General features: G+C 27.8%; 3 protein-coding genes across 4 annotated transcripts; 1 reads left to right on the top strand and 2 right to left on the bottom strand.

The window, feature by feature from the left end:
- Positions 1 to 2127: 2127 nt before the first annotated feature.
- On the bottom strand, positions 2128 to 9040 carry LOC132944927 (uncharacterized). Of its 2 annotated transcripts, none has more exons than XM_061014484.1 (2): positions 5507 to 9040; positions 2128 to 2485 (listed from the first exon to the last, which is right to left on the bottom strand). In XM_061014484.1, exons 1-2 carry the CDS (start codon positions 6037 to 6039, stop codon positions 2431 to 2433), a joined length of 588 nt encoding a protein of 195 aa, XP_060870467.1. In that variant the 5' UTR covers positions 6040 to 9040; the 3' UTR covers positions 2128 to 2430. The 2 variants fall into 2 exon arrangements, with proteins under 2 accessions (XP_060870467.1, XP_060870468.1); XM_061014485.1 differs by lacking the exon at positions 2128 to 2485 and adding an exon at positions 3668 to 4389.
- Positions 9041 to 10595: 1555 nt separating this feature from the next.
- On the top strand, positions 10596 to 13331 carry LOC132944844 (uncharacterized). Its single transcript, XM_061014366.1, has 8 exons — positions 10596 to 10751; positions 10988 to 11098; positions 11227 to 11364; positions 11446 to 11493; positions 11576 to 11857; positions 11927 to 12031; positions 12099 to 12161; positions 12231 to 13331. The coding sequence occupies exons 1-8, from the start codon at positions 10683 to 10685 to the stop codon at positions 12846 to 12848; spliced, it is 1434 nt and encodes a 477-aa protein (XP_060870349.1). The 5' UTR covers positions 10596 to 10682; the 3' UTR covers positions 12849 to 13331.
- On the bottom strand, positions 12951 to 21901 carry LOC132944845 (spermine oxidase-like). Its single transcript, XM_061014367.1, is given in 10 exon segments — positions 12951 to 13229; positions 13292 to 13415; positions 13549 to 13718; positions 13720 to 13755; positions 16012 to 16140; positions 16201 to 16431; positions 16745 to 16949; positions 17017 to 17281; positions 19733 to 19886; positions 21545 to 21901. Coding segments are annotated over 9 exon segments (1428 nt in total). The 5' UTR covers positions 21545 to 21901; the 3' UTR covers positions 12951 to 13115.
- Between the last annotated feature and the right edge of the window lie 228 nt (positions 21902 to 22129).

The following is a 22129-nucleotide window of genomic DNA, read 5'->3' on the forward strand; positions in this document are numbered from 1 at the left end:
TCATATGAATGGAAGAAAAACAATGAACATACTTGATTTCACTCGGCGCGTACACACAAATCTTTGGAGGGCGTTTGTAAAACATAATTTTCATAACCACTAAAAATCACAAATTACCAAAACGTTGTACAGGTACTTAATATAAAAATTAAAAAATGTGGGCTAGCCTGTTGTACATTACAAAGGGAAGTGGTAAAATGATGTTTCCCCGTTAAAAAAAAACCAGTCTATGCGGTAGTAATGTATATGGTACCCGTCTATTATTAAGATTTTTTTATTGTGGAGTGAGAAAAGTAATATTGTGCAGTGAAAATTGTTTCTTTGTGCAGTGCAAAAAAAGAATTTCGGGATGATTTTTATTGTATATTATAAAATTATACCTTCTATTATTTGATGTAAAAGTTTAACACAAAAATTAAAAAGAAGTTACCCGGTCAATTGATTGTATTTATTTTTATAAACAATTATTAATATTACAAATTACCTATTACGGAACGATTCTGTTTTAGCAACTTTTCTAAACCAGAATTATGCCCCTATTACAAGTAAATATTACTTAGTAAGTATCATTACATATATTTACAAACAAAATTTTAAAATTATTATTTACAATAAAAATAGTGCATCAAAATAAAATGATTTATTTGGTATATCATGGATTAGTCCGGATTTATATGTTTTTACAAAGGTATCGTTTCTAAGTATGGTATGCATTCTTATGAAAGTAAAAAATGTAGATAGTACAGTATACAGTAGACTGCAGTAGTATATAGCCGGCACAGATCTATAGTTAACAGTCCGTAGGGTTGGTCCGCGTAGAGACAAATGCCCTGCTACTACAATCCAATTGTGGGAATAAGTTTGTGCAGTCAGAAAAAATCATTAAAAAAAAACCCTGAAGATAGGAAATTTGTAATTATTACTCCCGGAGGCCAAAATGCCAAAACACAATGATTGTATGATGTTATTTACCCATAGGACGTTTGGTACATTGGTCCAAAGTACTTTAAATCACTAAATTCGTATTGCTTTTTTTATTTAAAATTTCACTTATTTTCATAAAACGTAAAATGTCAGTACAATTTATAATCCGTGTTCTTCAGCTTTTATAAAATATACGATTATCGAGAATTTAAATCTGTTTGCTATCCCCACGTCTTAATATTATAAATTTAAAATTATACTGAATACTGATATTGTACGTTTAATAAATATAATTGAAATTTTAAATTAAAAAAAGGTGGGAAAGTGGGTGTTGCTCTGCTGTACAGTTGTAGGCTACAAGTGGGTCGATCAAATGGACGGTGTTAAATTTAAATTCAATGATATAATATCATTGTATAAGAAAATTACATAGGCGGAGATCAGAGGGGGGCTTACGGGACTTGGCCTCCCCCAAATTCCGTTTAGCTCTCTCCTTTTTAGCTGTGTGGGATCAAAGGTCCCATCCTCACATTGATGTTAATAATGTTAGCCCCCTACATTTTTAATGGATTTTCGCCTACGAAGAAAAACTATTCTGTAGTTAGGTATGTCAGTCTACATATATATATATATACATAGGTATTTGAACAAAAGCTACACAATTTTAACATTTTATAAAATTGTATAACTACTAAATAATTTGTAAATTTTCAATTCGATAAATTTCGTCATCATTTGAACTTTAAATGCTTATAAAAATATGTGGAGGATGATTTGTTAGTAAATAATTTATTAGTTAATCAATAACATATATATATATAGGGAAATATAGTAGCCAAGCAGAAAGCGATTGCACTTGCACACCCTCACCGGTTTGAACCTGCCGCGTATTTACGTTCTGTACATGTATCAGCACTTCAAGTTATAAAATATGTACTATCCATTACAGTGACCCCTTTGCAACCTAATGTACAGCAGAGCGACATCCACTTACCCACCTTTTTTTTTCTATGAATATTAATAAAATTTTATTTGTTGGGTAAAAAAGCGTGAAAATTTAATACCTGATATATTTTTACAATAGCAGTTATAAATATTAAAAATACATAGGCACAATTTTTTTTTATAAGCATTAAAAAGTTCAAATTTTGACAAAATTTATCAAATTTAAAATTTAATAATTATTTTGTTGATAAAATTTATAAAATGTTCAACTTTTATAGCTAAGGATTGAAAATTTAAAACAAGATTCCACGTAAATAGGTTATATATAAAATTACTTTATTCACCTTAATATATCATCAAATATATCTAATATAAACATTCAGTCAAAATTTCATATACCTACGGTCATTTGTTTTAAAGTTACACCAAAAACCAAAATCGATTTTCTCGAAAACAGATTTTGCGTAAAAATTCCCGTTTTTCCTTAATTTTTCTTTTGTTTTTCATGTCGCTTTTGAAAACTACTGGGAAATTTTTGACCAACCAAAGTACCAACTAGATTCACTTTTCTATCAGAAAAGTTACTGTTGAAGAAAATCCAAGCACTTTTACTGTCCTAAAAGGTGATGAAAGACACAAAAAAAAAATTTTTAATTAATAAGAAAATTTAAAATTTAAAAAAAAACACACATCATTGTAAAATCAATACATTCATCGCTTCGCTCAGAATCTAAAATTATACAACTTATGAAATTAATTCATCATTTGGAAATAATTTTTATACTGCAGTTAGATACGCGTAGATACGCCACTGCATGTGCTCTACTGCTCTACAGATTTATTATTTTATTATGTTATAATGAATTAAATAAAAGTCTTATTGTATAATATTAATTAAATCAAAAGTCTAATGCCGGGTTGCCTAAAACATTTAATGATTCAATAAACGAATTAATGGTCCCTTAAACAAGATTTACTTGATTTTGTAATTATAGTGGCCCACGATTGGTCCATTAAATTTTTAGTGAACCATTAAATTGAATAAATTGTTTATGCAACTCAGCATTAATAATTAAAATAAAAGGTAATATCCAACAGAATATTATACCTAATATAAAAATATTTGATTATATATTATAGACATTATATTATTATAGTAATATACTAATATAGTATACTAGTGTCTAGTATTATATATGAACCTATAGGTATTAAAAAAATCAACTTTTTAAATAGGTTTATCCCTATATACCTATTAAATAAAAAACACAATGAAATAGCTGGTACCTATATACCTACCAACCTATACACTTGTTTGTGTTTATTTCACAAAAATACAATACCTACATGTCATTAAATATAAGTTATAATATATGTGGTTAGTAAAAATAAAAATAATTTTTTAACAACAGTGAACTTAAAAAGTTACAGAATATCAGGATAATTGCATCATATACGTTTCATTCTCTCACGGTATTACAAGCTTATTACCTAAAATCAAATTGTAATTTATATAACAAATTTACAGATTGTATTTGTATAGGTATAACTAAAAATATAAAAATATTCATGAATAAATTGCATATTATATGGCTAATATAAATTACTTTCTATAATTTATAACAGTAGGTTTATATAATATATTAATATTAATATGACATAAGTACTATTGAAATAATTATAAATTAATTTAATAGGTAAAAACTAAAAACGTATTCAATTTACATTTTACAAGTATTTACAGTAAATATTTTACTTAGTTTACAATTTAATTTAATAGTGCAGAACTGCAGACCATATCAAAATAATTCAAGATACTGGGCAGAGGGATGAATGTATGATTTTACAATTTAGTATGCCGTTTGTTTTTCTTGTGTCTCTACTCTGTATATACAGTATACACCATAGAATACCATAAACATAGCTGTCCCAACTACTCCCAAGGGGGGAGGGAGGACAATGGGGCAAGTGCCCTAGGGCGTCAAAAAGAAAAATTTGGTGTTTTTATTTCAGGTATTATTTTTCTTTTTATACGGCAATATCAAAGTCCTATCAATATCAAAGACCTATCAATATTGATTACATATACAGTTATTAAATTTTAAGTATATTTAATCAATGTTATCAAATTATATACTATTTAAATATAAAATTATGTAAATAATGTGTTAAGTACTTAAGTCACATTTTTTTGGCCTTTTTTCACAGTTATGTTTTTGTTGAGATATCATTTATTTTTGCGGGCTTCAGCATCGTGGATGACGTGTTATTTTATTTTTAATTTTTTAATTTCTTAATTTTTTTTTATATGTCGTAGATTTTCTTTTGTAAGACCGATTGGTTCTCTGTTGAGAAGCTAAGAGATTGGACTCTTGAGCGTTGTCAATACCAGGCAAAGATAGCCAAGTACGATCTTATATTTTTGTCGTCGAGACTTTTTAGATAGAATAGTTATTAAGTCTGGCGTATACAAAGTTCTTAGACGGTTATATTCAACAATGGCCATTTCGATAACTCCTTCTTTGTATTATAAAAAATAATGATAATTCAGTGATAATAATTCCATTCAATTCATAAGAGTATGCAATTTGTCATTAATGTTTTTTTTATGACGTTATCATGTAAAATTATCGTCCGTAAACCGATAAATATTATTAACTGGACGGGGTAAGAAGAGACGTAGCAGTTCTACGAGAAGCGCGAAAACAAACGTAGTTATCAACGAGTGTTACGACTTATTATATTATTATTATATAATATAGTTATACCAACCATACAAATATACAATTTAGTACAAGTATAGTACAACTGACTACCAAAGGCCGTGGTTTTGTGAGGTTGGGGTTGATGACCCACCCCCCATCCAAATATTTTGCTCAGATTACGTATGATTAGAAATTTAACATAACTTTTTTTTTTCAATAATATTTTAAATCCCCCCGTGCCCGCGGGTAATTATGTTTTGAATACGCCGTTGTCATTATACCTATATATTATTCAAATGCATTCACAGGGACTAAAACCAAGGGAAATCATCTACGCGAAAAAAAAGAGTAATAAAGGATAAATCGATTAATATTACTCAATGGTTAATGGTTTTCAAAATATTATAATACAAATTACAATAGAAATTCTAAACTCAAATAATTATAATACAATTTAAAAATGAAGTTACTAAAAGAAACCATTTGTTTAAATAGCTCTCTTTTGCTCAATTATTTCAATATATTGTTAGATATAGTTAGGTTATATAGGCGTCGGTTTTACTTCTATCGAATAGGGCTTGCCGGTAGAGGGTTCGATCCCGAGAAGGGCCAATCTTCTGCAATAGGTTTTTTTAATATTTTTTTTCGGAAAAAAAAGTAGTTTCATTGAAGTTGTGACTAAATATATAGTTGAAACAGCTAAACCTTTTTAACTAAAAGAATTTAGTATTTATAACTACTCTTATATAGATTGTCCCTATGTTAACCTGAAAATACAATTCAAGTAACCATTTAAATAGTTGGGTTAAACCTTTATTTTTTTCCGTAATATGTAATATTATATATGGTATAATATACCATATAAAAATAATATGTCGTGAAAAAAATAAAAATTGATAATAATTTTCCGTAAAATTACAATTTCAGCATACCTACGATTGACCGGCGAGCTTCCAATTGATATGCTCGCCGGAATTCTTGAAGTCTTATCGCGCTTCTCGGAACTGCCATCGTCGTCAAACTTCTTAGTCCATTCGATCAGTTTCACCATCACCTCTAAAAGTTCTTCCTCCTCCACATATGTCACCATCTCCGCGGATCCGGCACGCACGGGCCACACCTCGATCTGCAGCCAGAAGCTTTCTAGTCCGAAGCGCCCGGCCGACAGCCTGCCAGCCCCCAGAATGAACACTCGCGGGCCGGTTTTACAGACGCGGGCAGTATCTCCGTGGTGGTGGTCCTCCGGCAAAGGCTGATTTCCAGACTCGTCCTCCGCTTGACGGATCCTGATGCCGTGCAGGCTGCTGCCGCCGCTGCATGCCATAGTAACCGCCGTCGAGCACCAGGGCATCCTCCTTTCGCTCCACCCAGAGTACGGCCGCTTGTTGTAGTGCACCTCGGCCCGACGAGAACCCACAAGGAGGTAGCTGGTGGCCGCCCGAGGCACAGTGGTCTGAAACGTCATTTTACGCGACCAAAACTATACACTAAACATTTTAATTTTTATGTTTTTTTTTTATAAAATCAATAGCTACACACGCTTGGGAATACTGAAACACAGCTACAACCTTCTAGGCCCAATTTCACGAGAACAATACCATTGTTCGCGAGATGTTTTCTTACTTCTATAAGTTAGTTATACTTACGTTGATAGTTCTACGTTGTCTTATACTTGTACATGTTTTACAGTCGTAGTATAAATATTTTTAAAATAATCAATACTTTTAATGTAAACTATGTATATCCTTGAATAATACAAAATACTAAAAATAGATTTTATTTTTTTCTATTTTACATCGTACTAAGAATATTAAAAACATAGGTTTTTGGTGTTTTTGTATTTGCTAAAGAGTGCCACTTAAAATTACGCAATTTTTTCATTTGTAGAACAAATGGAAGTAATAGAGCTAGTTCTTAGCTATTCAAAAACAAACATCTGTTTTTGCGATAGTGAACCATCTCGGCGTACAAATACAATTTTTATAAAAAATAAATGGACTATCGCAAAAACTAATATTTTAACAATTTACTCGATATGGATAATTTGTCAGCCAATCTATACCAATTATGTAACTTAAAAGTATAAACGTGATAAGATATTAAGATACAAATGGGTGGCTTAATACAATATTCGAAATTCCTCCACTATAGGCACTAATACCACAAACTTTAGTTTGAAATTCTGGCAGTACTGCCGTACTGGTCGACCGTCCTGTCAAAATATTTATGGAGTCTTCCGAACGAACTAAACGACGAAAAGTTAATAATTTGATTATATCTTCGAACAGAAATTATATTTATTTGCTATAATTAATTAATAATTTAATTTGATTTTGTATCTACACCACAATTTGGTTAAAAGTTAAAATATAAACCTAAATATTATTTATGTTACTTACTTTCAGAATTGTTTTCCATTGTGTCGAAAAATAAAGTCGATTAAACAAATAAATCCTAATACAAATTTGAAATACTAAAACAAGAAGTAGGTACGTACAACGCGTGTGGTCGTGTGGGTAACAATTAACAAAACATTTATGCGATCTTAAGTAAAAGTAGGTATAGTACGTGATATTGTTTGTCACGCCTGCACCGAAAGTTTAGTTTTCGATGACAGTTGAAGCGTAGTTGGAAAGCGATGTTTTTCCGTCCAGCGGGCGCTAAAGTGGAAATCCCCAAAAGTACCCTGTGGTAAAGAAGAATTCCCCAAAAGTATCGGGCGGTAAAATGGAAATCCCCAAAAATACCGGGCTGTAAAATGGAAATCCCCAAGAGTACTGAGCTCAGATATCACGCATTCACGCGTATTCTCTGAACAAACAGACACTAAAATCTATACTACGGTCCTCATAATACATAAACTTTTGGTTACATCTTATATCCATATTATAACCTCCTTGCATGACGCGTAAACATTTTTCTTTCATGAATTTGTTTTCGTATAATAATTTGGTTGTTGCATAGATCTCCGCATAATGCATATTTATTACCTTTGCCTTGATTACATTTTTTTATTCTTATTTTATTTTAATATAATAATTATTATTTATACTGAAATCTATCTATGCCACGTCCTTACAAAACATAAACTTTTGGTTACATATTATATTCATATTATAACCTCCATGCATGACGCTTGTAATAAATAAAACCAAATCGTTTTTTTTTTCATGAAATATTGTTTTCGTAGAATAGTCTGGTTGTTGCATAGATCCTAGCTTGAATTACCTCTGTCGTGATGGCGGGATCAATGAACGCAGAGGCGTGACAAAAAATAGTATGTGTGGCTCGTGCGGGAAGGCAATTTCAGTCTAGTGCGAAATGTTATCGCGTTGCCCGCGACTGAAATAGTTCACTTCCCAGTTCCCGCCCTTGCCACACAATATGCTATTGTCATTTTGTCTAATACGGATACTTACCTACATTTAAATAATGGGGCCAATTTTGAACATTTTATTAGATAAACAAATGTACTTAAATAAAAATTAGATAATACAAACAGGACCGGATTGGTATGTATCGGCCCATCGAGATGTTCACTTCTATAAGCGGCCCATTTACATATTCAGTGACCCAAAATTACGTCTATAATTATTACGAGCTTATATGTGGCCAATCGTATTTTAAACATGAATTTATTTTCACTCACACTCACACGACCGGCCCAAACCTAACCAATCCGGCCTTGAATACAAAGTAATTTACTTTTTGTTTCATTTTTATGTACCTATGTATAATTATGTATCATGTATTCATGTATTTTTTTATGAACCTATTCATGAAAAAAATCCCCTCAATACAAGTGTATTATGTTTTTCGAAAAATAGAATTATTTTCAATTTTTAAAAATCTTTTAGCCTGTAATTCGGTCAATTTTAGGTATAGGACTATAGTCAATGGATCAAAATGTCCTAGAAAAAATGATCTACCCATATCTTGTGTCAAAATTAAGGGTCGCTATTAAAAAAAAACCTAAGTTGTATTGCGCATGCGCGAACCAAAGGAGTTAAGAATTTGAAATTTTCCCAAAATGTGTACTTCGGTACCATCTATCTATCACAGCAAACCGTTTTTAAATCTAAGGCTTTCGAGATTAGATATTTAGTGGTACATATAAGACGGGACACAATGTATATACTTATTACTTATATATTTTATTAATTATATTAATTATAAATGCATAATAAACGCAGTGTAGTGTTATATTATCAATAATTGTATTATATTATCATTTATCAATATACGCAAGATATTTATAAATAATAAATTAAGTATATACAAATTACTAACCGTCACTACAACTTACTGCTCCCGTTATTTTTTTTTTGTTCCATCCTACCAATCGATCTATTAATGCGATAATATTTCAGAAGACTGATCTGAATTCGTTAGAATGTCCATTTGAGATCGGTCAGTCCACATTTTAAGATTTCTGTTTCGGAATAAATCCCGAATCAACGTTTGAAAATTCCAAAATATTCAAGCTATTTTAGAGTGGTGGTGGGGGGGTGAAATTGGGAAAAGTGGACCGACCAATCTCAAGTAAACATAATAATGAATTCAAATCTGTTTTAAAAAGTATATTATAAAAATATATTATAACGTTTTTTTCCGGGTAGACCCGCATCGTGCCATAAAAAACTTCGTTTCAAAAACTAATAAAATTAGAAACTGAAAATATCCCTAAACAGTTCAAAACAAATCAAAATATTTTAACGTTTATAGAAAATGCGAATATAAACAACCATTGTTTTAGAAGTTACACCAAAAACCAAAATCGGTTTTGTTAAAAATCGATATGCGTAAAAATTCCGGTTTTTCTCTAATTGTTATGTTGTTTTTCCTGGCACTTTTGAAAACTATTGGGAAAAATGGAAAATCGAATCAGTTTTACTGCCCCAAACCATGGTGACATTAAAAATTAAAAATTAAATAAAAATACACATCATTGTAAAATCAATACATTCATTGTTCCACTCAGAATCTAAAATGATTTTGTAGTTAAAAATATATAAAACGTTAAACTTTTATAGCTAAGGATTGAAAATTTAAAACGAGGTTCCACGTAAGTAGATTATTTTGTATGTAACCAAAAAATCTCAAAAATATAAAAATACAATTTTTTTATACTTATTTTATGTTCAAATTTGGACGAAATTACGTATTAAATAACCAAATATAACGATTTTAGTTATTTTGTTGTAATTTTATAATATTAATTCAACTTACCCACCTTTTTTTTTAGATTTTTACTTTAATTTGTAAATGTCAATAAAATTTTGTTGATTCAAAAAGTTTGAAAATATAGTACAAGGTTCCTCATATCAACTATGTAGATCATATTGTAATGAAAATATGTAAAAATATTTAAACACAGTTTTTTAACAGACATTTTTTAAGTTCAAATTTGGAAAAAATTAGGTACCTACTTATTTAAACAAAAGAATAACGATTTTAGTTATTTTCTTGTAATTTAAAAATATTAATATTTTAAAGTACCTACGTTATTATATTTTAAACACTAATGACGTTTTCAAATGCAAGAGTTTATGCAAAAATTAATTTAACCCATTATACATATTAAATTAATATAGCAACAATGTCATTAAATACTGGTACCTACTAAATACTAATAGTTATTACTTATTATATTAATATAATACAAACTGTCATCGCTCAGAATTTTGTATTCAATGATTCATTATTGAATTCAAATTAACATATACCATATTACATTGACCAATTGACCCACTCGATACCTACTATACCTACAGCAGAACAGTACCCACTTTCCAACTTTTTTTAGATACCTACACCTGCTATCTAAAATATAAATGTATTCTTTAAAAGAATAAAATGTGTTCATTTAACGTGTTTATGTTTAAATAATGTAGGTAAGTGAATAATTATTCTGCTTTTATGCATTATTATTTATTGTTTTTTTAAATGTTTATGTTTTGTCTAAAATATTGTAATGTATTAGGTACATACCTAATAAATGAAAAATAACAAAAAAAAAATATGGCCAAATGTATGTTACGGTGTTATAACAGTACCAACAAATTGCCAATAAATTACTGGATAACATCTATAAAAAGCAAGTCGTAAATGAATGTTTTAAAAACCATGAAAATGAATACCAACATTTTAGTGGTTGTGCTTCTAGCATATTTTTTGGCAAGTTTATAAACATATTTTGTTATTTCTATCTAAATTCTCAAATTTTAATCAATGACTTTTTCTAAGAAAATAGTTATCTATTTATAATTATTTCTTTTAAGCTCTCTTTCTTATTATATTTATCATTATAGAAGAAAAAATTTAAATTAGCTCAATTCCTTCCAATAAATTTCATATTCATTTTTTTAAACTATTAGGTATTGTTTATTAATCACCTATAATACTTTGTTTAGGATTATTTATCAGCGGCCATCTTTAAACCAGTTAAATCTACATCTTTGAATGGGAAAAATACTCCAGCTCAATACAACACTTTAGTTTTCAACCAACCTATTAAAAGTCATGTAAGTGTGTTTTTAAATTTTATGAACGACATAAATAATTTTATACTATTGTACTTTGAATGTATGAATAACTAATATACCTATACCTAATTCAACTTTTTTTAAATATTTATATTTGATCTTTCTAGCATCCTGTTTTTGGGAATTTCAAAGTAAATCCTACAGTTCCTTATAATGTTCCTGCTCCACCGTCACCTCCAGTTTCTCCAGCGCTTCCAAAACCTCCAACACCTCCTTTAGCACATACATTTCTACCAAGTATAAAAGTAAGTCTTAGATAAAACTGTTTTATTTTAAATATAGTATTATAATATTTGATTATTATTTATATGATGGAAAATCACCAGCCACTTCCACCATCAAGAGCTTCTACTCCAACTACAGTACCAACAAATGTAATTAATGACATTTTTAGACAGAATAATTGTATTGTTATTAGAATGTCTTATTAGTTAGTTAATAAATATATGTAAAAAGGAAAATGACAATCAACAAGGATTTGAGTCAGTCGAAGAAGGAGATGATTATTATTATGAAGAAGTAGAAGAAGAAGAAGAAGAAGAAGAAGAAGACGACGAAGAAGAGGAAGGAGGAGATGAAGAACATTTGGAAAATAGTAACACTGTGAAAATTCCAACTCAAAGTAAACCAACAATCTCCACAAAAGTTAATAATAGTTCAAACAAATTCCAGGCAAGTCAACCTAAGCTAAGTTCTTCAACTTCTACTAAACCCATTGTACCAGAAAGTGTGAAACAGGTAAGTTTTAGACAGAGAAAATTTATTTTTTTTAGAATGTCAAAGTTACTAATAAATATACCTTAAAAGGAAAATGGCAATCAACAAGGATTCGAAACACTTGAAGATGATTATGAAGAAGAAGTAGAAGAAGAAATAGAAGATGAAGAACCTTTGGAAAATAGTAAAATTGTGGCAAGTACATATAAAAGTAAACCAACACTTTCAATGAAATCTAATGATAGTTCATAATAAATTTCAGACAAGTCAACCTATGCAAAGTTCTTCAATTTCTAAACCCACAGTACCAGAAAATGTGAATCAAGTAAATCTTAGATAGAGCAATTTTATTTTTAATAGACTATTAAAGTTATTAATAAATATATCTTAAAAGGAAAATGACAATCCTCAAGGATTCGAAACACTTGAAGGAGATGATTATGAAGAAGTGTCAGAAAATGAAGATGGTCACAATGTTGAAGAATATTCAGAGGACCCAGATCAAAATACCCCAACAGATAACATAACAATTAATGGAGTTCAAGTAAATCTACCTGTACCAACAAATAATCCAACTGTCCCACAATTTTCGGAAGATGAATTGACAGAAAATAATTACAATGAATCTGAATATTCCCTCAATACCAATGAAGACCATCAATCATTTCAAAATACTGATGAGTGGGAACCAAAGTCTTCTAATATTAACAATAATCCCACTGAAATTTCTGAAACTTTAGCCAGAAACAATGATAATATCAAAGCTCAATTAATCAACACAAATGAATTTGAAACAAACCCATATGATAATAAACAGATATCTACTGATAAACAAGAAGAAATTTCTAAATACCAATTTGAAAATCAATATGTGTCAGAAAATAAAGAACGAATTATCAATGGGTATAAAGCTATGAAGAAAATATTATATATGTTAAATGACTATGCAAGCTCGACATTAAATTGGATCATAAACAAAATAAATTACCGAATGGAACAAGTCTCAAGATAGGTAAACAGTCAAAATATTATCAAATTAATATTAAAATATTCAGTTAAAAAGGGGATAAGTAACAAGTAAGACAACAATAGGAAAACAATCAACATCAATTAATTTTAGAATATACTGATAAATATAAAATTTATTATAACCAACATACATGTAAAAGTTATATAATAACTAATAAATAAAGTTTATCAATGCAATTAAATTAAAAATAGATTTTTTAGTGATATAAGAAGTATAACAAAGATTGTTAAATTTATGTTATTCTAATATTTATTCTATAAATTGTTCTAATATCCTATCTGCTTCACGCCAACCAGTTTCAATTGCTCCGTGTACAGTCGAAAAGTAAGAACTATGTGTTGCTTCACCACCAAACAGCAAAATCTAAAAAAAATAATCAATAATATGAACTATTTTAAAACAATAATATTTTATGGATTACATACATTTTTTCCATTCGAATTTATTAAAGGTTTTGCTAATTGACTGTTGGCTTTTCCTTCTTTATCTGTGTTCATAGAATGAAAAGAATATGAACCATAGAAGTGGCTATTGGAACCCCATTGAGATCTTAAATATTTTTAGTATTGAATATTAAATACAATAGTAATATAATAACATGCAAAAAACAAAAATATTAATTAAAAAGTAACTACAGATGAAATATCATGTTTCATTAGTATTTAATATAATATATTTTTACCTAGTCACTAAATCTGGAAATGGTATAGTGTATGTGTCTCCCAAAAATTTATTCAATAAATACATTAATCCAATTTTTATCTCGTCTAAAGATTTCCGTTCCATGTTTCTTGCAGCAGGACCCACTATCCAACCAAGGAGTGTATTTGGACAGTTATCACAAATATAAAAAACCAAATACATCACACAGATAATCCCAACCACGTCTCTGTATTAAAAAAAATTTATAAAAATATCAATAATTGTATGAAATGTATAGAATAATATCATATCGAAAACAATAGTAATACATTTATGGGAAGAAAGTTATAAAAACAAACAAGTAATGTTTCAAATTTTGTACCCATCTTCTATTTAATAATTATTATAAGAGTACATTTTTTTTTTTTTAAGTACATCGATTACATATTTTAGAGTTTTATTAAAAATGCATATTGTAAATGTAAGGTACATCATGCATGTTTCTATAAATATTGTATTGTGTATTGTAAATACTATAAACTATATATAACCATTGTAAATATATACACTAAGATCACTGGATCATTTTAATAAAATAAACTTTAAAGATGTTGAAAATAAAAATTATTTTCAAATGGAATACAGTTGCCCAAGTTACAGCTATTAAATATTAACCTTTATAAAAAAGGCAATATCTAAATCAAGAATGGTAAATAACCTAACCAGGACCGGATAACTTACATGGAGAATTTTTCAAATTATTAGATGAGGAAGGTATTACGTGGCTAACTAGAGTATTCAATAATATATATAATGCTGGAAAATTACCCACACAATGGTTAAAATCTACATTTATAGCACTTCATAAAAAACTTAGTGCTAAACATTGTAATAATTTTTGCACTATTAGTCTTATGAAACACTTATCAAAGATCTATTTAAAAATCATACATCAGAGAACTTTTAAAAAATGCCAAACTCAAATGAGTAATACACAATTTGGTTTTAGAAATTCAGTTGGTACAAGAGAGGCCATCTTTAGCTTACAGGTGTTAATTCAAAGGGCCAGGGATGTCAATCACGATGTATATGCTTGTTTTATTGACTATCAAAAGGCCTTCGATAGAGTTGAACACGATAAACTTATAAAAATACTAGAAGTGACTGGAATTGACAATCAAGACCTGAGTATAATAAGCAATTTATACTGGAAACAAACTTTTGCTATACGAGTAGAAGCAGAAATGTCAAACGATATTCCAATAAAAAGAGGAGTGAGACAGGGATGCATCCTGTCACCACTTCTATTTAACTTATATCCGGAATTCATACTTTGCAAAGCCTTGGATGAAGTTTACGAGGGCATAAAAGTGTTATAATACAGTTGTATTTGGGAATAATATGTTAAGCCTCCAAAAAATTGTAGATAGAATAGTGGATATAAGAGAAGATTTTGGGTTGTCTCTAAATATAAGCAAAATATAAGGTTTGATTTTAATTTAAACTTATGACCAATGTGCCTATTAATATAAATTTAGTTTACATTTTAAGTGGTTTCAAATGTAGCAAATGCAGTGGTCGGGAGAAGTGCGCTAATTTTAACGACACAACAGTACAACATTAATTGCTATAAATAAAGTAGCATCGCTACAATACACCTAATGTAGCAAAACACTATAGCATGTTAGAAATGTACATTTATTGTAGTGAAATGTAGCATTCATTTTGTAGCTACCTACCTACAAACATTTTGGAAACAATTAAAATATTATGATAACTATTTTATTTAATTATAAGTGAATTTTTCAGGTTTAATCTATGATTACACAAAGTCAAATCCCATCCAGTGACCAAATGTCAATTCACTACAAACTACATACTACCAATTTTCAATAAGAAAATTAAAAAAAAATATAGTGAAAAAGTACCGCGCTACACTTAAACAGTAACGTTAGAAATTTAAAAAAGTAATGATAGGAAGCTACTTTTTTGGGAGTAGCTATAGCGTTAGTGCGCTACAAAAAACTAATACCGTCCCATTCACTGAGCAAATTTTGCAACGTTTATAAAGTTGATTTAATTGCCACAAACATTTGATTAAAAATTATAATTTAATACAATTGATCTTGGGTGGACATACATTACCCTTTTAATCTGTTTTTTCTCTGTATAATAGTGTACAGAGATAATTCTCTGTATCTAAATTTGTTTTAGTGCTCTCTATAAATACCTAATAAAAAGATACTAATAATCTTTAACTGTTTATATCATTTGTATTACATTATATTAATTAATAATTTGCATTTTTATATCTACGATTTTGTTACTTAATTTATTCTACATAGTATGTACTCTATGCCCTTGGGTATTTTTAATTTAAATAAATAAACAAAATAATATTATTGTTTATTAATATTTTTTAATAATATCAAAAAATAAATAAATAAAAAGCTAGCAATAAAAAGTGAAAAAAAAGTGGTATACTTCCATAATAATTACATACTTTATTTTCTTTAATAAATTTTTCACGATCATCATCGGACCATAAAAAACTAAACCCGGTGGTGTCTTCTGACCACCATGAATATGGAAATTTCAAAAATAATTTATCAACAGTTCCAATACCTAAATTCTAAAACATTTTATATGGATAAGTACACACAATAAGAAATCAAAAAAAGTTTTTCATTACCTGTATAGCTTTTAATTTATATTCAGGAAGTTCAGGTTCAAATAATTCATTGCACACATTTTTTAAAACGCCAAGACTCATTGTAGTTAAAATACATTGTGCTTTAAAACGGCTATTATCAGCACATAATACTTCTGCTTGATCACCAGACCAATATATTTTTACAACTTCTTTTCCAAATATTACTTTATCTTTAATATGTAGGTCTTCTACTTCATCATTAAACTTTTCCTAAAATATTAGAAAGAAATCATTAATAAAATTAATGTTTATACAACTAAATAAATTACATTTTTTTAAATGACACATTTAGTCACTTAGAATTTTGATATCTAGTTATTGTTATATAACTCAGAAACTTCTCCTAATAAATGCAGGAAAAAGTATTTCAAATACAGAAATTAAAAGTTTTAAATAATTATCCCAATTTTTTCTTAAAAAATAGTCAAAAAAAGGTTATAATAATATAACTTATCTATTTGCTATGTTTAGATTCTAAAAAAAATATTCCCATACAATTTTGAGGAGGCTAAAATTTACATACCTGCATCAAATCTATTACAGTTGAATATCCTTTTGATTTCCAACTAATTGCAGGATAACCAGGACAAGATTGATATGTGTCTATATTAATTGCAGATGCTTCAAACCAACTATCGCTTCCATTATAAGAATTTTGATAATGTTGGCACCAATTAATAAATTGCTTCAGGGGTAGTTCTTCTGTGTCAACTAAGACATTTTCAATTCTATAAGAGATACAAAAATATTTCTATGTTTATATCAAAACAATATTTATAAAATAAATATAATTACCGTTTTTGAAAAAGCTCTCCTAACGACATGAATCGTTCTAAATCATCCTTTGGACTATCATCGAATACAGAATAAGCTACTTTTAAGTAATCACGAAGATGGTTAGATTTTATTTCGCTACCTGATGACGTAACAAATGTAGAATTAATAAATTGCTGTATTGTTTCTCTTTTATCAGATACTAAATTTTGAGCAGAAGCCATTTGGAATACTACATTCCCTTCTTCTCCATGAATCCATTGTGCTCCTAGTTCAATGTGCCCATCTAGAAAAGTACAAGAAAAAATACTTATTGATAATATTGAATTAAAAAGTAATTATTTATTATCAAAATAATTTATTTAATTTGTAACCAAATATATACTATAACTTGTATAATATACTGATATTTTGGTTGTACTGTTGTACTGTTGATATCTGTTGATGTGATCAGAGATTATATTTTATAGCTTTCATCAAGCATAATTGTATGGTTATGTTAGGTTGGTTCTTTATACATTTTATTTTATTTTGGTTAAACAATTTTTCTCAACAATTAATCTAGACATATTGTTTGTTATAAAATTAAATTATAAAGCAAGGATTGTCAAACAGAGAATCTAGGATAATATGACTGGATATCTTGGGTAAATGAGATTATATAGTGGATTAAAGCATTAAAAAGTATATTAAGGGAATTAACAATCATAACCAAATGATTTTGTTCTATTATTTATGGAAATCGTCAATTAACAATCATCTTTGGTGGTCAGCACAAACATGTGAAAGGGATGAAGAAAAACTCATTGATAAATTTACATCTATACTAAAACATATCAAATGAGCGTGAGTGGGATAATAATGGTGAAAAAAAGAGATGCGAACATGAAAAATTAAATGAAAATGAAATACAAAATAAACTGTGGATAAACCCAGAAAGCAAATCACATTACTCTTTGAAAAAAATTATCATGGCAAAAGATTTTTAAAGGATTTGACACATGCTACTTATTTTGTACATACAGGTAGATTAGTCGTATCACAATTTACAATTAAAATATATGCCAAAACGTATTCACTTAAAATACAAAGGTATGTATATGAGAAGTATCATTGCTATACTAGATCATAATAACAACGTAAATAAAAAGGAAGTCGGAGAAAAAATAGTATTTTCTAAACCAGCCAGTAGGTATATCATAAAAAAAAAAAAATACGAATAAAATAAAAATGATGAGTGGCGCGAAAATATTATGCAAAAAGTCCACGTTCACATGAAAGAAAATAATTCAACAATATTAGAAAAATGCAGTTTACCCGCGGTACCAAACAATATAGTTCCTCAACCAAAACCTAGTTACAACGATTTAATGAAAAAAAATTCACAAGATTCTAAAAATATAAATTAATTGTTATGCAAATTTAAATATTTTAATTTTCAAAATATAGTAAGTACACCACTTTAAATTTGTTATATTCTGTCTATACTAAATGTAAACTGTAAAACTCAAATACTCATTGTAATAATGCATTAATATATTTCAATAATGTTAACTTAATAGTTGTAATAAGTGTTTATAAAACGCCATGTAAATATCTACTGCGTAAAATAATAAGGCGGCACAAATCCGTGCGCACCAGTGACGTCACACGTATACGTACGATTACTATTTGACACAGAAGGAGTGATCGGATAATTTTTTTGAAAAGACAAACAATTTAGTTTTTATTTTTAATATTATATTAAAGTATAAAAAAAAAATGATTTTTTTTTTGTTTCATGGTCCTTTGATGGTAATAAAAATAGTACCAGCTTTTATAAAATCATGACCAAATTTGTTTAAACTGAATAATTTTTTTTTTCCAATAATTGATTTGTTACACTTTTAAATTAAAAAAAATTCACTTCGCCAATTTTTGATACTATATATAACTTTTGTTTTATGATCAATTATTAGTTTTGACAAATTTAATTTTAACTTTGTACACAATAAAGTTTAAAATAAATTAGGTTTAATTCATAAAAGTACAATGTTCACTGAATTCACTTTATTCTTTGAATACATATTTGTGTTATGATTAATTATCATCTTATCTTTATAGCATCAATGGTAAGTGTGAAGTTTATATTACATGTAGTTTTAATACAATTAAAAGCTCTATATATATTAATAAATATTCTATTATGCTTCAAAAGAATATGTTAAATGTATACTCAATTTAACTATTAAGTTATTAACTATACATATATAATAATTACTTTACTACTGTTAATTAGGTATAAGGTATAATTGGATAATATGTCAATATGGAATTTACAATATTAATAACTACAATAGCTTATAAATTATTATTATTACAACACAATTATATTTAATATTTTAATCTGTGTGTGTGTGTGTGTGGGGGGGGGGGGGGTCTACAAGTAAATGTCTGTAAACAGCACTAATTCTAAGTATGTATCTAAAACATTTTTTATTTTTTACAAGTTGAATATTAAATAAATGTTAATATTGAGATGTTTAGTTATAAAAATATAATAATCTTTAGCTTTACTATTTGAGATATGACTATAACAGCCAACATAAGTTTTACTATGCAGTGTAATTATAAAGGGCTTGTATTCAAAATAATGAAATACAATTATTGAAATTCATATATCTAAAATTGTGTTAAATCAATAAAATCAATTGATAACTTCCTTAATTTTAAATTTAATTAAATAAATCATAATTACCACCAAAAGGTAAAGTTTGAATGCGACCACCAATACGATTTTCTGCTTCCAATATGATAAAATTGTTGAAGTTATTCTTTAGTAGTTTAGTTGCAGCTGCAATTCCTGATACACCTGCTCCTATGATGATTACCGTGTTGTAAGATTGAGCCATCTTAAGCATACATAAAAAAAAAATATATATATATTTTCAATATCTTATAAATAATATAAAATAACTAAAAATGTAGAAGAATAAAATGTAATATTGTTAGAGTAAATGTTGAATGAAAGCCATAGCCACACCCAACACAATAATACAATGAAATATCACAGATATAATCTAATAATTGATTATTGAATAATTATTTAAGAATACTTGATTTATATACAGGATGTTCATATTATTAAAAATAAAAACTACTTCTGTTACAATTATTTTATAATTCATGAACATGTATTTATAACAACTAGCCAATAGGTACAAATATTTATTTTATATAAATGGTTTAATCATGCCCATCATTCAAATTATAATATTAATAATAATATTTATGCTTCATCAGTCATATTGATGCCTTTTACATTTTACAAAATATATGCATATTATATTACAATAGTATTACAAATTAATTCATTGATAATTATTAAAAATTCCCTATTCATATTTAATTATAACATTTAGATAGTTTAATATTTTATTTGTGATCTGACTATAAGGTTAGGGCAAGGCATGACAATCACATAGGATATATCCTTGGTATGTCTTCTCATACCAATCTTAGCCTTAACTTGCAGAATCTTTAAATCAAGCCCTACTTTTATGAACATATTATTTATTTTTCTGTATAGAATCTATTAGATTAGTTTTTAGAATATATTAGATATATTTATTTTCATATCTATCAATATATAAAGTTGGATGGGTTGGTTTTAGTAGTTTTTAAAAAATTTAAAAAATAATAAAAATTCTACATGACCAAAAACTTTAATATTTGAAATAAGAAAAACCTTTTAAAACTTTTGACTAAATTAGTAGTATAATCTCACATACACACAAATGCAATATTGCATTATTTATTAAATAATACAGTTATTACTTATTAAGATTATATGAATATTGAAAGTTTGAACTATAGTGAAATGTAATAACCTTTATAAACATAATACCTACATGACAATATTAAGTATTAAAAGCTATAAAAACTAATACAAACCTAATGATATTTATTTCCATATTTACTTATAATTTATATACAAATACTTTCATAGTTATTTAAAATATATTGGCCTAAATTCAAACTTCGTCAACATGACAACATACAACATTTTGTTTGTTTTGGATATTAAGAAAGATAGTACCTAAAATCAGTGGTCGGGAGTAGCGCACTAAATATAGTGTCACTACAATACACCTAATGTAGCAATATACTTGGGAATTTTCGGTTATAATAGCGAAAATTACCATTATTTTATCGCTTCCTTCAATAATTATTTGGTTATAGTTAAAATAGTATAATTATTATATTTATTTTTTTATTTTGTAATAATGATGAGTTATGAGTTTATAAATTAATTATTCGGGTTTAATCCACGATTAATTTGCGTAGTTAAAACCCGTCCAGTGACCAAATGTTAAATCAGTACAAACTATAAGCTATCAATTTTCAATTAGAACATTTAAAAAAAAAAATATAGCGTAAAAGCAGCCAAAAAAAAGTAGCCATCGTGATAGAATCTACTTTTTTGGGGGGAGTAGTTGTAGCGTTAGTGTTTTACAAAAAACTCGTAGCGTCCCGACCGTTGCCCAAGATTAATAAAAATATGACCTACCTTCTATTTATTTCAATAGTCAATTAATTTAATATATATATATCGCTAACAATGTTATTATATTGAGTTGTTACGATTTGCTATAGTATAAATTAATAATGAAAAAAATTTAAAAAACATGTAAAAATGTAATATTATTATTTATTTATTATTTCTTGTTGGCTTTAATTTTACAAGTTATAACACTATATGAAAAAAATTACAATCCGAAATTCATATTAATCACTAAACGCAATTCACTTATATTTACGTTTAGGTTTGTGTTTAAGTTTAAAGTGTTAACATAGAATTGTAGAAATATAGTGAATAATATATTATAAAGAAAAAATTATTTCACCAATGCAGCCATTAAGGATTAAAGTTTAAATTCGTTATCTGAAAACTGATAAGTACTAATGATGATAACAATACTGTGGCGACCACCGATATAGATACTATTTTTTTCATAGTATAGTGGCATAGAACAATAAATTATTATAGTGGTAAGGATACACCTTTGTACAGTGGTGAGTGGTACTATAAAAAAAAAGAAGATATAGTGATACTGAGGCGACCACCCAAGGTTTCATGTCTATGTTAATATCA

Source organism: Metopolophium dirhodum, chromosome 5 (genome assembly GCF_019925205.1).
Source record: "Metopolophium dirhodum isolate CAU chromosome 5, ASM1992520v1, whole genome shotgun sequence".
Lineage (NCBI taxonomy): Eukaryota > Metazoa > Arthropoda > Insecta > Hemiptera > Aphididae > Metopolophium > Metopolophium dirhodum.

Excerpts from the sequence above, each read along its gene's own strand:
- LOC132944927 (XM_061014484.1), bottom strand. The coding sequence starts at position 6,039 with ATGACGTTTCAGACCACTGTGCCTCGGGCGGCCACCAGCTACCTCCTT. Across the intron at positions 2,486-5,506 it reads AGCTCGCCGGTCAATCGTAG|GACAGTAAAAGTGCTTGGAT; the intron begins GTATGCTGAAAT and ends ATCACCTTTTAG.
- LOC132944844 (XM_061014366.1), top strand. The coding sequence starts at position 10,683 with ATGAATGTTTTAAAAACCATGAAAATGAATACCAACATTTTAGTGGTT. Across the intron at positions 11,858-11,926 it reads TACCAGAAAGTGTGAAACAG|GAAAATGGCAATCAACAAGG; the intron begins GTAAGTTTTAGA and ends ATACCTTAAAAG. Across the intron at positions 12,162-12,230 it reads TACCAGAAAATGTGAATCAA|GAAAATGACAATCCTCAAGG; the intron begins GTAAATCTTAGA and ends ATATCTTAAAAG.